This window comes from Hyperolius riggenbachi, chromosome 2 (genome assembly GCF_040937935.1).
Source record: "Hyperolius riggenbachi isolate aHypRig1 chromosome 2, aHypRig1.pri, whole genome shotgun sequence".
NCBI classification, from domain to species: domain Eukaryota; kingdom Metazoa; phylum Chordata; class Amphibia; order Anura; family Hyperoliidae; genus Hyperolius; species Hyperolius riggenbachi.
This window is the reverse complement of record NC_090647.1, coordinates 546,741,892-546,755,698: the sequence shown is the minus strand read 5'-3', so window position 1 is coordinate 546,755,698 and position 13,807 is coordinate 546,741,892. Positions and strand designations below refer to the sequence as shown.

Genomic DNA, 13,807 nt, shown 5'->3' with positions numbered 1-13,807 from the left:
TAATGCGTGCAGACAGCTCACAGAAATATTACTGTTAATACAGCCAGCAGGTTAATCACGAGTTAGGCTATTAGCGCAGCCTGTGGTGATCAAGTAAGGTTTTATCTTTTAATGTTACAGGCAAAGACCACCCTGTTATACATGCATGCTTGTTCCTGGGTGCATCCTGCTGTTACACTATGGAGAAGCACACATTTCACCCTACAGCCCGACAGGCGGGGACTTACCTCTGAAATTAACGCCCAGACAAGTCGCCGGGCTAACATGACGGTGATGAAAGCTGCCAGGTGATAATCGATGAGGTGGAAATTCTGCAACAACGACAACAATGCAGAGTAAATATCTGGATGGAATCCCCTTTAGTTTACCTTGTTGTGCTCTGTATATAACAAAGTAAACAGGATGGGACCCACTCTGGTTTACTTTGTTGGGGAGGAGGCTGTCGCCCCCTTGCTAGCTAGTCTGCAAATTCTGCCATTTTTTCATTCTTCAGACTGTCTTGTAAATCTGAAACGTACCACAAAATGCAGCATTTCAGATTTAGCTGTATAAAATAAATACAAAAATAATTTCAGATCAGAACAGAATGTGTGTGCTTAATAGATTAGTCTGTAGATGTGTGCTAAAACTATGAATGCATGACTGTGTAGAGTATGCCTCTCATACTACGTGGAATGGGGTAAAATTGGTCTGTGATATTGCCTTTTCCAAAGACTTATCTCAAGTGTGCATGTAGCCTAAGCTTCTGTCTGATCCAGGAAAAAAAATCCTCATGGTTCACATTTATTAGACTGGCTGATGGGTCAGAGAGAACAATGTCATTTCTCCAGGGCTATCCGTAGTATACTCACCAGAGACGTGCAGGAGGCGGGGTGGTTGTAGGGGTACCACCACACCGTCTTGTAGATGTTGATGTACTGGATGAAGAGGGACACCAGAAGGTAGATAAAAAAGAGGAATTCGAAGAGGAGGCTCCCGTCTAGCGGCAGCTCGGGGATTCGGCAGTGGCGCACCGGTTCTGGGGTGATCAAGGCAGTCAGCGGAGGGGCGGAGAGGCCAACAGCGTTACCATTCCTAAAAGGGGAACAGAGGAGCACACATCACACAGCTGTACATTGTTATAGAGGCACTCCGAGCGTAGAAACCCCTACACTGCTGCTCATCACAGATAGTCCAGATCATACAGCTGTACATTGTTATAGAGGCACTCCGAGCATAGGAACCCCTACACTGCTGCTCATCACAGAGAGTCCAGATCAAACAGCTGTACATTGTTATGGAGGCACTCCGAGCATAGGAACTCCTACACTGCTGCTCATCACAGAGTCCAGATCATACAGCTGTACATTGTTATAGAGGCACTCCGAGCATAGGAAGCCCCACACTGCTGCTCATCACAGAGAGTCCAGATCAAACAGCTGTACATTGTTATGGAGGCACTCCGAGCATAGGAACTCCTACACTGCTGCTCATCACACAGAGTCCAGATCATACAGATGTACATTGTTATAGAGGCACTCCGAGCATAGGAACTCCTACACTGCTGCTCATCACACAGAGTTCAGATCATACAGATGTACATTGTTATAGAGGCACTCCGAGCATAGGAACTCCTACACTGCTGCTTATCACAGAGAGTCCGGATCATACAGCTGTACATTGTTATAGAGGCACTCCGAGCATAGGAACCCCTACACTGCTGCTCATCACAGAGAGTCCGGATCATACAGCTGTACATTGTTATAGAGGCACTCTGAGCATAGGAACTCCTACACTGCTGCTTATCACAGAGAGTCCGGATCATACAGCTGTACATTGTTATAGAGGCACTCCGAGCATAGGAACCCCACCCAAACATTGCTGCTCATCAGAGAGAGTTCATGAGAAGACCCTGATCCCCAGTGAACGCAAAAACTTTATATCAGTTATATGCAAGTGTGATGAAAAAAAGGTAAAATTGTGTCAGTTATAGCGCTACAAAATTCTATGTGGCCTGTTTATAAAGAGTGGTGATGTGTGTCTGGACCGCTATATTTTTATTCTACATTTTTAAACACTTTGAAATTTGTCAGCGTTAGGCCGGAAGCACACTTGCATTGGCAAATTTTGAAGGCGTTCTGTGGCAATCTGAGTTCGCCTTCGCTCTTTCTGTAAGCAATTTTCCATGAACTTGTGCATGCTTTCAGATAGCGGCGCAAGGCACCGTATTTTTTGGACCATAAGACGCACTGTTTCTCTTCCTAAAGTGGGGAGAAAAAGTCAGTGCGACTTATGGTCTGAATAAGAAAATTCAGACCAGCGCCAATATTAATGGTGCAGGGAGGGGTTGGGGTCCTGGGACCATGCTGGGGGGGGGGGGTGAGCACAGCATTCAAAAATCCAGTAAATATTATGTAACTGCATCTCTCCGCATCTTCTTCCATCTCCCTCCTCCTCTATGTCTTCATCTGTCCCCCTCCTCCATGTCCTCATCTGTCCCCCGGCTTCCCGCTATGCCCGCCACCTTTATAGCAGCTTCCTGCAACACAATGCTGCCTCCACTCTCTGTTCACGCAGGCTTCTATCCACCTGCAGCTACTTTTGTTCATTGGACCCGAAGGTCTCTCAGGAGGGATCACTGAAGCCTGCATGAACGGAGAACAGAGGAAGCATTTTGTTGCAGGAAGCTGCTATATAGGTGTCGGGCATAGCGGAAAAGCCGGGGGGACATCAAAGATTGCTTGAAAGGAGAGTGGAGGCAACATTTTGTTGCAGGGAGGTACTATGTAGTTGTCAGGCATAGCGGGAAAGCCGGGGGACAGATGAGGAAATTAAGGAGGACGGGGACAGATGACAGAGGAGGAGGGCACAGATCAGGCTAAAGAAGAGGATGGGGACAGATCAGGGCATAGAGAAGGACATGGGAGACAGAGTAAGACGCAGGAGGGACAGAGTAAGACGCAGGAGGGACAGAGGACGACGCAGGAGGGACAGAGAAGGGCGCAGGAGGGACAGAGAAGGGCGTAGCAGGGACAGAGGAGGGCGCAGGAGGGACAGAGGAGGGCGCAGGAGGGACAGAGGAGGGCGCAGGAGAGACGAGGAGAGCGCAGGAGGGACAGAGGAGAGCGCAGGAGGGACAGAGGAGAGCACAGGAGGGACAGAGGAGAGCGCAGGAGGGACAGAGGAGAGCGCAGGAGGGACAGAGGAGAGCGCAGGAGGGACAGAAGAGAGCGCAGGAGGGACAGAAGAGAGCGCAGCAGAGACAGAGGAGGGCGCAGCAGAGACAGAGGAGGGCGCAGCAGGGACAGGGGAGGGCGCAGCAGGGACAGGGGAGGGCGCAGCAGGGACAGGGGAGGGCGCAGCAGGGACAGGGGAGGGCGCAGCAGGGACAGGGGAGGGCGCAGCAGGGACAGGGGAGGGCGCAGCAGGGACAGGGGAGGGCGCAGCAGGGACAGGGGAGGGCGCAGCAGTGACAGGGGAGGGCACAGCAGTGACAGGGGAGGGCACAGCAGTGACAGGGGAGGGCACAGCAGTGACAGGGGAGGGCACAGCAGTGACAGGGGAGGGCACAGCAGTGACAGGGGAGGGCGTAGCAGGGACAGGGAGCAGGGACAGGGGAGGGCGCAGCAGGGACAGGGGAGGGCGCAGCAGGGACAGGGGAGGGCGCAGCAGGGACAGGGGAGGGCGCAGCAGGGACAGGGGAGGGCGCAGCAGGGACAGGGGGACAGATGAGGGCGCAGCAGGGACAGGGGAGGGCGCAGGAGGGACAGGGGAGGGCGCAGGAGGGACAGGGGAGGGCGCAGGAGGGACAGAGGAGGGCGCAGGAGGGACAGGGGAGGGCGCAGGAGGGACAGAGGAGGGCGCAGGAGGGAAAATGTAATGGGGGGAAGCAGGTCCAGCCCCAGCACCATACCAGGTTTAGTATTTTTTCCCCAGTTTTTTCTCCTTCAAATCTAGGTGTGTTTTATGGTCAGGAGCGTCTTATGGTCCGAAAAATATGGTATTTAATTTGGAAACCAAAGCGTTGTGTGAAAGATAAAAGCAAACCGCAACAACCACCGCAAATGAACGTGAACCAAGTGCAATTCCCAAGCAGCATTGTAACGTGTGTGCTCCCTGCCTTGTGTGAACCTAAAGTGAGAGGGATCTGGAGGCTGCCATCTTCATTCACTTCTAAACATGCTGTGCTTTAGGGTGCATACACACATTCAATTCTGATTGGCTAATTTAAAATTTTTCCACTCCAGGGAGAGGGGGGTTTGATATGGACATAAAAGAGGAGTGGCTTCTAGTGAAAGAGGAGGCTGAAAGTGGGAAGCAACATGTGGAAAAAGGAAACAGACGCTAAGGGAGCTGGTCATGAGAAAAAGGGGGCGCTGTACATGGAATGGGAGGGGCTACAGTACATGGATATACATGGAGGAGGGGGCTGCACATGGAATGGGAGGGGCTGCTGTACATGGATGATACACGTGGAAGAGGGGGCTGCACAAGGAATGGGAGGGGCTGCTGTACATGGATGATACACGTGGAAGAGGGGGCTGCACAAGGAATGGGAGGGGCTGCTGTACATGGATGATACACATGGAAGAGGGGGCTGCACATGGAATGGGAGGGGCTGCTGTACATGGATGATACACATGGAAGAGGGGGCTGCACATGGAATGGGAGGGATCTGCTGTACATGGATGATACACATGGAAGAGGGGGCTGTACATGGAATGGGAGGGGCTGCTGTACATGGATGATACACATGGAAGAGGGGGCTGCACATGGAATGGGAGGGGTTACAGTATATGGATATACATGGAAGAGGGGCTACACATGGAATGGGAGGGGCTACAGTATATGGATATACATGGAAGAGGGGGCTACACATGGAATGGGAGGAGGCTGCTGTACATGGATGATACACATGGAAGAGGGGGCTGCACATGGAATGGGAGGAGGCTGCTGTACATGGATGATACACATGGAAGAGGGGGCTACACATGGAATGGGAGGGAGGCTGCTGTATATGGATGATACACGTGGAAGAGAGGGCTACACATGGAATGGGAGGGGCTACTGTACATGGATGATACACATGGAAGAGGGGGCTGCACATGGAACGGGAGGGGTTACAGTATATGGATATACATGGAAGAGGGGCTACACATGGAATGGGAGGGGCTACAGTATATGGATATACATGGAAGAGAGGGCTACACATGGAATGGGAGGGGCGCAGCTGCACAAGAAAGGGAAGCCACAACATACTTGGCCTAGGGGCACAAAAAGTATAAACCTGGCCTTGCCTACATCACCTGCCCATAGCATTAAAAATCTATTAGACCTCATACTACATGGAAGAGATAAAAATTGCCAATAAATATTGGGCGTATGTACCAACCCTGTTGTAGGATTCACGCACCTGCAACAAGCATGCAGCCAGCAGAGTCGCACCAAAGTCGCAGCTTCTGAACTGCATGCTCATTCTGGGGGAGTGGCTTATAGTATTAGAGGCGGAACATCAGCACAGAGTCCAGGCAACTGGCATTGTTTGTAAGAGAATGAAGATATCAGCCTCCATATTCTCTTTAAAGCAGTCGGATTAACCATACTATGCCAGGGGAAACAACACATACAGTGGCTTGCAAAAGTATTCAGCCCCTTTAAAGTTTTCCACATTTTGTCACATTACTGCCACAAACATGATTCAATTTTATTGGAATTCCATGTGAAAGACTAATACAAAGTGGTGTACACGTAAGAAGTGGAACGGAAATCATACATTATTCCAGACATTTTTTACAAATAAATAACTGCAAAGTGGGGTGTGCATAATTATTCAGCCCCCTGAGTCAATACTTTGTAGAACCACCTTTTGCTGCAATCACAGCTGCCAGTCTTTTAGGGTATGTCTCTACCAGCTTTGCACATCTAGAGACTGAAATCCTTGCCCATTCTTCTTTGCAAAACAGCTCCAACTCAGTCAGATTAGATGGACAGCGTTTGTGAACAGCAGTTTTCAGATCTTGCCACAGATTCTCGATTGGATTTAGATCTGGACTTTGACTGGGCCATTCTAACACATAGATATGTTTTGTTTTAAACCTTTCCATTGTTGCCCTGGCTTTATGTTTAGGGTCATTGTCCTGCTGGAAGGTAAACCTCTGCCCTAGTCTCAAGTCTTCTGCAGACTCCAAGAAGTTTCTTTCCGAGATTGCCCTGTATTTGGCTCCATCCATCTTCCCATCAACTCTGACCAGCTTCCCTGTCCCTGCTGAAGAGAAGCGCCCCCAGAGCATGATGCTGCCACCATATTTGACAGTGGGGATGGTGTGTTCAGAGTGATGTGCAGTGTTAGTTTTCCACCACACAGTGTTTTGCATTTTGGTCAAAAAGTTCCATTTTGGTCTCATGTGACCAGAGCACCTTCTTCCACATGTTTGCTGTATCCCCCACATGGCTTGCGGCAAACTGAAACCGGGACTGCTTATGCTTTTCTGTAAGCAATGGCTTTCTACTTGCCACTCTTCCATAAAGGTCAACTTTGTACAGTGCACGACTAATAGTTGTCCTATAGACAGAGTCTCCCACCTGAGCTGTAGATCTCTGCAGCTCGTCCAGAGTCACCATGGGCCTCTTGACTGCATTTCTGATCAGCGCTCTCCTTGTTCGGCCTGTGAGTTTAGATGGGCGGCCTTGTCTTGGTAGGTTTACAGTTGTGCCATACTCCTTCCATTTCTGAATGATCGCTTTAACAGTGCTCCGTGGGATGTTCAAGGCTTTGGTAATCTTTTTGTAGCCTAAGCCTGCTTTAAATTTCTCAATAACTTTATCCCTGACCTGTCTGGTGTGTTCTTTGGATTTCGTGGTGTTGTTGCTCCCAATATTCTCTTAGACAACCTCCGAGGCCGTCACAGATCAGCTGTATTTGTACTGACATTAGATTACACACAGGTGCACTCTATTTAGTCATTAGCACTCATCAGGCAATGTCTATGGGCAACTGACTGCACTCAGACCAAAGTGGGCTGAATAAGTACGCACACACCCCACTTTGCAGCTATGTATTTGTAAAAAATGTTTGTAATCATGTATGATTTTCGTTCCACTTCTTACGTGTACACCACTTTGAATTGGTGTTTCACGTGGAATTCCAATAAAATTGATTCATGTTTGTGGCAGTATTATGACAAAATGTGGAAAACTTAAGGGGGCCGAATACTTTTGCAAACCACTGTATAGAAGTAGATAAATATTCGATCTACTTACATAACACATGTATTGTACTGTCCACGTTTTGATTTCAGTGAATGTTATATAGTAAATGAAGAGAATTCTTGGTGGGGGCCATGTCTTTTGCCCACAATTTAGGCTAAATTCTGATGACATTTCTGCCCTTTACTTTTTTTCTTTTCTCCTCCAATCGCTGAGTCACCTCAGCCTTGCTTGTAGACACAAGTGAGTAGGGGATCATGTATTGGATAAACAGCTAGGCAGGGAAATAAAGGGAAGAGGATGAATATATTATAGATAAAAAGAACCCCCAACATGCAACTGAATGGCAATGGCTATTAAAGGACCAGTGCCCCTAAAGTAAGTGATAACTCCAAATCATAACAGCAGAAAAAGTTTTGAAAGTTCGGAATGCAGGATTAGCATCTTTATCACTTAATACACTCAGACCAGTTGCTGTTAAAATTTAATTTTTATGGTGACAATACCGCTTTAAATGCCACAGATATTTCTCACCAGTGGTGAGAGATAAGAAAGACTATAAATGGCCTTGAAGCTCCATGTAAGGAAATGAATTGCACAGGTGTGTCTGCCTCTGCTGCTAGCTGACAGAAAGGGGCGATGCTGGCAATAGATAACTGTAAATGATAAAACCAAGTAACACACAAAAGGGCATTCTCTGAACCTCATCATTGCTTTTTTCTAAACTAAACTAAAAACGAACTGATTTTTATCCAGACTGCACCTTGCTTATCTTCAGATCCCACGATTTAAAGGTCATGACTGTCTCCTGGAGAAAGCAACAGCTTCCCCATCTGTTATCTTATGATTCTGAAAGTGATGAAAAGGTTTCAACAACACAAGCAACTGAGGAACCCGAGGGCGGGAAACACTCCACAGCTTGAAGAGAAACTCTGACAAGATCTGTGGTGATCTCGTCACTTCCTGTATGGGCGACACCCACAGAGAAACTGACAAGATCTGTGGTGATCTCTCGTCACTTCCTGTATGGGCGACATCCACAGAGAAACTCTGACAAGATCTGTGGTGATCTCTCGTCACTTCCTGTATGGGCGACACCCACGGAGAAACTCTGACAAGATCTGTGGTGATCTCTCGTCACTTCCTGTATGGGTGACACCCACAGCCGCCCACCTCAGCTGAACTTCCTGAATCCCCCTTCTAGGGAGCCGGCGCTAGATTAAAGCTTTATATACACACCGAAAGATAGATTGTGAGTAACATGTGATGAACGATCGCTCCACCATCTATCTTTCAGGATATCCACGTGATGCAATGTGAACAACATTAAAAGACTACGAATGATATGTGACTGGATCGGTAAACGATGCTAGATCTAAGCAAAGTGCCACACACTTCACAGACACATTGTTTAATAATCAGTCAGCAATGTGTACAGAGCTATGAATGAACGATTATCAGCCGAGGTGATCAGTCATGGCAGTCGTTCAAAACGCACGACAATCGTCATGGAACGTTCTTCTAATCCAGGGGTCCCCAAACGTTTAGGGTCGAGGGCCGGGTCAACATACTTCAGACTGCTGGGGGGCCGTAGTATACATAAAATTATGTAGAAGTCTTTGCAGGCCAGACAGTAAAGCATGCCCAGGTGACAACCTGCCATACAATTGGACAGCAGTGTCACCTGTTGTGGAATTTGACAGGAAACCAGCGAATGACTGCTTTCTGGCTCCTATGTGGATGTCTGGCTATTCTATATGTGGACAGCCAATATTTAAAGATGCAGCTGACCGCATCTATAAGTAATACATTTTGTAGGTGGGGGCAGTATAAAAGCCTCAGGGGGCCACATTCGGCCCGCGGGCCTTAGTTTGACGACCACTGTTCTAATCCATCATTTGCTCCTTCATTTGCAGGACAACGAGTTATTTTGGATGATTTTTGCCCCCCCCCCCCGCTAGTGCGAGCTTTAACCCCCTTACGACCACCACGACGCTGCAAGGTGGCTCCCGCAGGACCGCGTAACGCCAATTGGTGTCAAGTACTGTGGGTTGCAGGGGATTGCGCGCATCCCCGCTTTAGTTATGGAGCCCCACTCTTGGAGCCCACTTTTTTTTTTAATGTAAACAGCGCTGCGAGCGTTGCACAGCGCTGTAAGGGGACAGCTTTGTGAGAAGGCGAGTGGCCCACAATGTGATCCCCTCTCATAGGCTGATGCCTATGAGAGGTGATCACTGATTGGATTGGGGGGGGGGGGGAGAATTCATTTGTGTGCTCAGTTGTATGGCTCTGCAGTGAGCTTTTAAAGCTGCAGAACACTTAATTGTGAAAAATAGCCTGGTCGCTAGGCGGGGGTGTAAGCCTGTAGTCCTTAACGAGAACCCGAGGTGGGTTTGAAGAATGTGATTTGCATACAGAGGCTGGATCTGCCTATACAGCCCAGCCTCTGTTGGTATCGCAAACCCCCCTAAGGTCCCCCCCTGCACTCTGCAATCCCTCATAAATCACAGCCTCGCTGTCGACACAGCCTGTCGCAGCGGGCTGTGTTTTTCTCTATAGTGTCAGTCTGCTGCTCTCCCCGCCTCTTGCAGAACTCCGGTCCCTGCTGATTGGAGGGAAGGGACGGGGGCAGGGACCGGAGCTATGCAGGAGGCGGGGGAGCAGCCGAGACCGACACTACAGATGTAAACACAGCCTCACAGCACGGCTGTGATCTGTGTCTGATTGCAGAGTGCAGGGGGACATTAGGGGGGTCTGGAATACCAACAGAGGCTGGGCTGTATAGGCAGATCCAGCCTCTGTATGCAGATCACATTCTTCAAACACACCTCGGGTTCTCTTTAAGTGGTTAAAGAGCCTGAGGCTGTGCGGTAGATGGGACACAAAGGCTTGTTCTCTGCCCCATGACATGCCTCTGTGTCCCCCCACACCGCCGCTGTCTGCCCTCCCACCCACTAACCCCCCATCCCCCCCCCCCCCCCCAAGATTAGCAACACCTCAGAAATCTAAAAAATGCTGCAGCCCCAGAGTTTGCGTTTGTGGAAAAAACGAACCTCTCTGGTGTGCACCATCCCATTCACTTTCATTATCCAAGCGGTTTTCCCCCTGCAAGTGTTTTAAAAAACGCTCCAGAACTGCTCTAGTGTGAACCAGCCCTGACACACATACATACATCTAACCCAGGACTTTGTAAATAAATAGGCAATACATACAGATTATTTTATTCTATACTTTTTTTTAGGTTTAGTACTAAAAGTACTTACAAAACCCAGTTCAAAAACGTATGCATTTAGTAGAGGAACTGTACAGAAAATAAATTAAATTGCTTTTTTTACATTGTTTTTTTATAGATTAGTGAGTGTTTGTCCTTTTTAAAATCTCTACCGTCCCCAATTTAAAATCTAAACAGGCGGCAACATCTTTAGTCCTGTCAGATGCATCACTGTGGAACGTTTGTTTATGGAGAGCTACAAAGCCAGTGAAAATATACCTGGTCTCCCAGAATGCTCTGGGAGGAGAATTCCACATAGCTAAAAAGCCTAGGCTAAGTCTTGATGGGAGGGCGGAGTTACATACCAATATACAGCAATATATAGATATAGGAAGTGTTTCTAAATGCTGAAACCAGGATATCTAATGTAAAAGTGGGTATCCTGAATAATGTCCTGCATTCTACGATATGTCACTACAGGGCCTCTTAAAACACAGGCAATAATGGGAGTCGCTGGCAGCATTTCGGTCTCACCTGTTTCTCAGCCCTGTGCCATTGCCACAAGTCCCGCCAACCAAAGTCTGCAGAGAGGGCAATGCGGAACGGCTCAACTGCTGCCGGCTAGGACCCCTTCTTCCACCGGGCATGACAAGGTGCCAGTCCACGTCCACCAGTCAGCTCCACTCCGAGGCCTGGAATACAGCGCAAGGCCGTGATCTGCTCTGTAGAGAGAAGGCGGAACATGGTTACCCCAACAGAACGATACCACTTCACTTCAATAACATTGCCTCTTACAGGGGAACTCCGCATAAAACAGAAAACCAAAGGTGCCCATTTATTACTCAATTTTCCTGTACAATGAGACCCAGATTTCCCTCACAGTAGCCTATAGGCACAGATGTTCTGGCAACCTAGACTTCCCCCTCCATGAACCTACAAGCTCCCGCCGAACCGCACCGCAAGTGTGCTGGCTGTCCCAGCTGTTACCTCTCTCTTACTTCCCCTGCCTATCATAGGTAGCTACAGGCGCCCCTTAGTAGTACTCTCAGTATTAAGTAGCTAGAGGTGCCCCTGACTGAAGGGAGATCTCATCAGTGGAATGCTGAGAGCTGGGTGAGTAACCATTTATGCTCTGCTCGGGACTCTGCATTGGGAAGAGGGGAGGCACTGGGGAAGGGGAGTGAGCCGCCTTCCCATCAACAGGCGCCTGTAGGCACGTTCCTACAGTGCCTTATGGTAAATCCGGCCCGTTGTATGATCAACCATTCGATTAGATCATTTTATGAGATCGGCGGAGAATCGATGGAGTTTGATTCTGTCCATGGAAGTTGGCTGATCGACCAATTTACTTGATTGAGCAGAATGGAAAATATCCAATCACCGTAAAGGAATCGTCTGCTGCTCACATGATTTCAATCAACAGGATTGATTTGTGGTTTCAGAGCATGGAGGCATCGGTCAGACCGACAGTGAAGGAGAATGGACAAGATCTCGCTGATAGAGGGTGGGCCACTAGTCAATCAACTTTCGATCAACCTTAAAGTTGTTGGTTGCTTGATGGAAAACCAAATAAACGTATGAGCACCTGAAGGCTGATGTTGCTAAAATATAAATCACCATAGCCACATTTCGTGTTGGGTTCACGATGCAAGCAAATAATTGTAATTCAAGTCCATTTATTGCAGCTGTCAACAACCTTAAACTGACAACAGCATTGAGTGTATAAGCAGCTAACAGTCACCGCTGGGGATCATGGGAAGTGTAGTCCTGTGTTCAACAGGAATAGGTGCAAGAGACAACCATAACCCCTCCCAACACCCCTGCTATTAGTAAAGAACATTGGGGTTAGAATTATAACATCTTCAAAACTATTTCAGAGTTCAGAGGAGGGATAGGAATACAGAATATTTTCACCAAATTTCAAGTTTGTCTAATGCTTGCACATAACACAACCACATTATGATTCAAGTCATACCTCCCAACTTTTTGAGATGAGAAAGAGGGACACTTAAGCCATGCCCCTAGTCACCCCCCCCCCCCCCCCGGTCACTCATACTCACGCATACCATAAAGATTTCATAAGAAAAATATGTTTTATAATTCAAACCACGCTGGTACTTTCTATCCTGGTTCATTTTCCTTCATATTAACACTTTAAACTTAGGAATATGTCAATTTAAAGAATGGGAATAAAGTTTAGAGTCAAACACATACATTTTTTTAGTAGAGCAATATATATATATTTACATAGAAAGAGGGACAAAGTCCTGAAAGAGGGACAAATGAGGAGGAAAGAGGGACAGGGCTCCAAAAGAGGGACAGTTGGGAGCTATGTTAAAGTTGCATATTTACGGTACAGTATTTTCTTCAGATACAGTCATTCGAGCGGCAAAAAAAATCTTCTAACTTTCCTTATGCCTTTCCTTATTACACACCATGCAATTTTCTCGTCAGATCGATGGGAAGTTTCAATCATTTCTAGCATGTCTGATCTGCTCATGATCAAAAAAGGGATCGATTTTGAGCAGTACCGATTTAAAACTCTATCCCTTTCTCGATCTAAAGCAGATCGGACATGCTGAAAATGATCAAACGATGGGAAATTTCTCGTTGATTTGACTTGAAAATTGTATGGGGTGTACCCAGCCTTAGCTGCTCAGAATTGGCAGCCTTGAAGGCAATAGAGAACGCTCCACAGACAATACAATCGGCCAGATCAAAAAACAGGACAAACTGCTCACAATGGGTTGAGGAACTTAGGACACGAACACATCTATAGGAGTGCAGGAGATTTGTGTGCAGCCGGCGCCACCATAGACCGTTATAGGAATTACAGCTATAGCTGCGCACAGAGTAACTTTGGCGCTGTCATAAGAAAGAGCTGAAGTTCTTTTAAAACACTGTAATTCGGCCTCCAGCAATAGCTGGAAGGTGAATTACATCATTTCCCACCATCCACGGCGACCTGACTGGGGAATAGTAATTAACGCCGCAGGGACTTTTGCAGGAGCAGGGTAAGCCGTATATCGGCTGTATCCTGCGCCCAAGTCTCCCAGCAGCGATTGCACCCGTACGCCGTAGGACAAGGCTACTGAAGCATTATTCAATGACATGCCACAATGCAAAACCATTACAGGAGCAGAGCAAATCCTTCAATGCAGATTACAAGCAAGGGAAAAATGCATTTAACCCTTTACCAGCCAAATTTATTTAAAGAGAACCCGAGATGTGTTTGAAGAATGTGATCTGAATACAGAGGCTGGATCTGCCTATACAGCCCAGCCTCTGTTGCTATCCCAAACCCCCCTAAGGTCCCCCTGCACTCTGCAATCAGACATAGATCACAGCCGAGCTGTGTGGCTGTGTTTACATCTGTAGTGTCAGTCTCCGCTGCTCCCCCGCCTCCTGCAT

At 47.8% G+C, this 13,807-nt stretch overlaps 1 protein-coding gene across 1 annotated transcript in view; it reads right to left on the bottom strand.

Annotated features, from left to right (window-relative positions):
- The window catches only part of TMEM39A (transmembrane protein 39A), a 42,379-nt gene extending 30,268 nt beyond the window's left edge, over window positions 1-12,111 (bottom strand). Inside the window, exons 1-4 of the mRNA XM_068266222.1 lie at window positions 11,982-12,111; window positions 10,931-11,118; window positions 852-1,074; window positions 228-311 (exon numbers count right to left, since the gene is read on the bottom strand). Coding sequence (XP_068122323.1) covers window positions 228-311; window positions 852-1,074; window positions 10,931-11,043 — 420 coding nt within the window. The 5' untranslated portion in view covers window positions 11,044-11,118; window positions 11,982-12,111. The remainder of the gene's footprint in view (window positions 1-227; window positions 312-851; window positions 1,075-10,930; window positions 11,119-11,981) is intronic.
- Window positions 12,112-13,807: the final 1,696 nt, after the last annotated feature.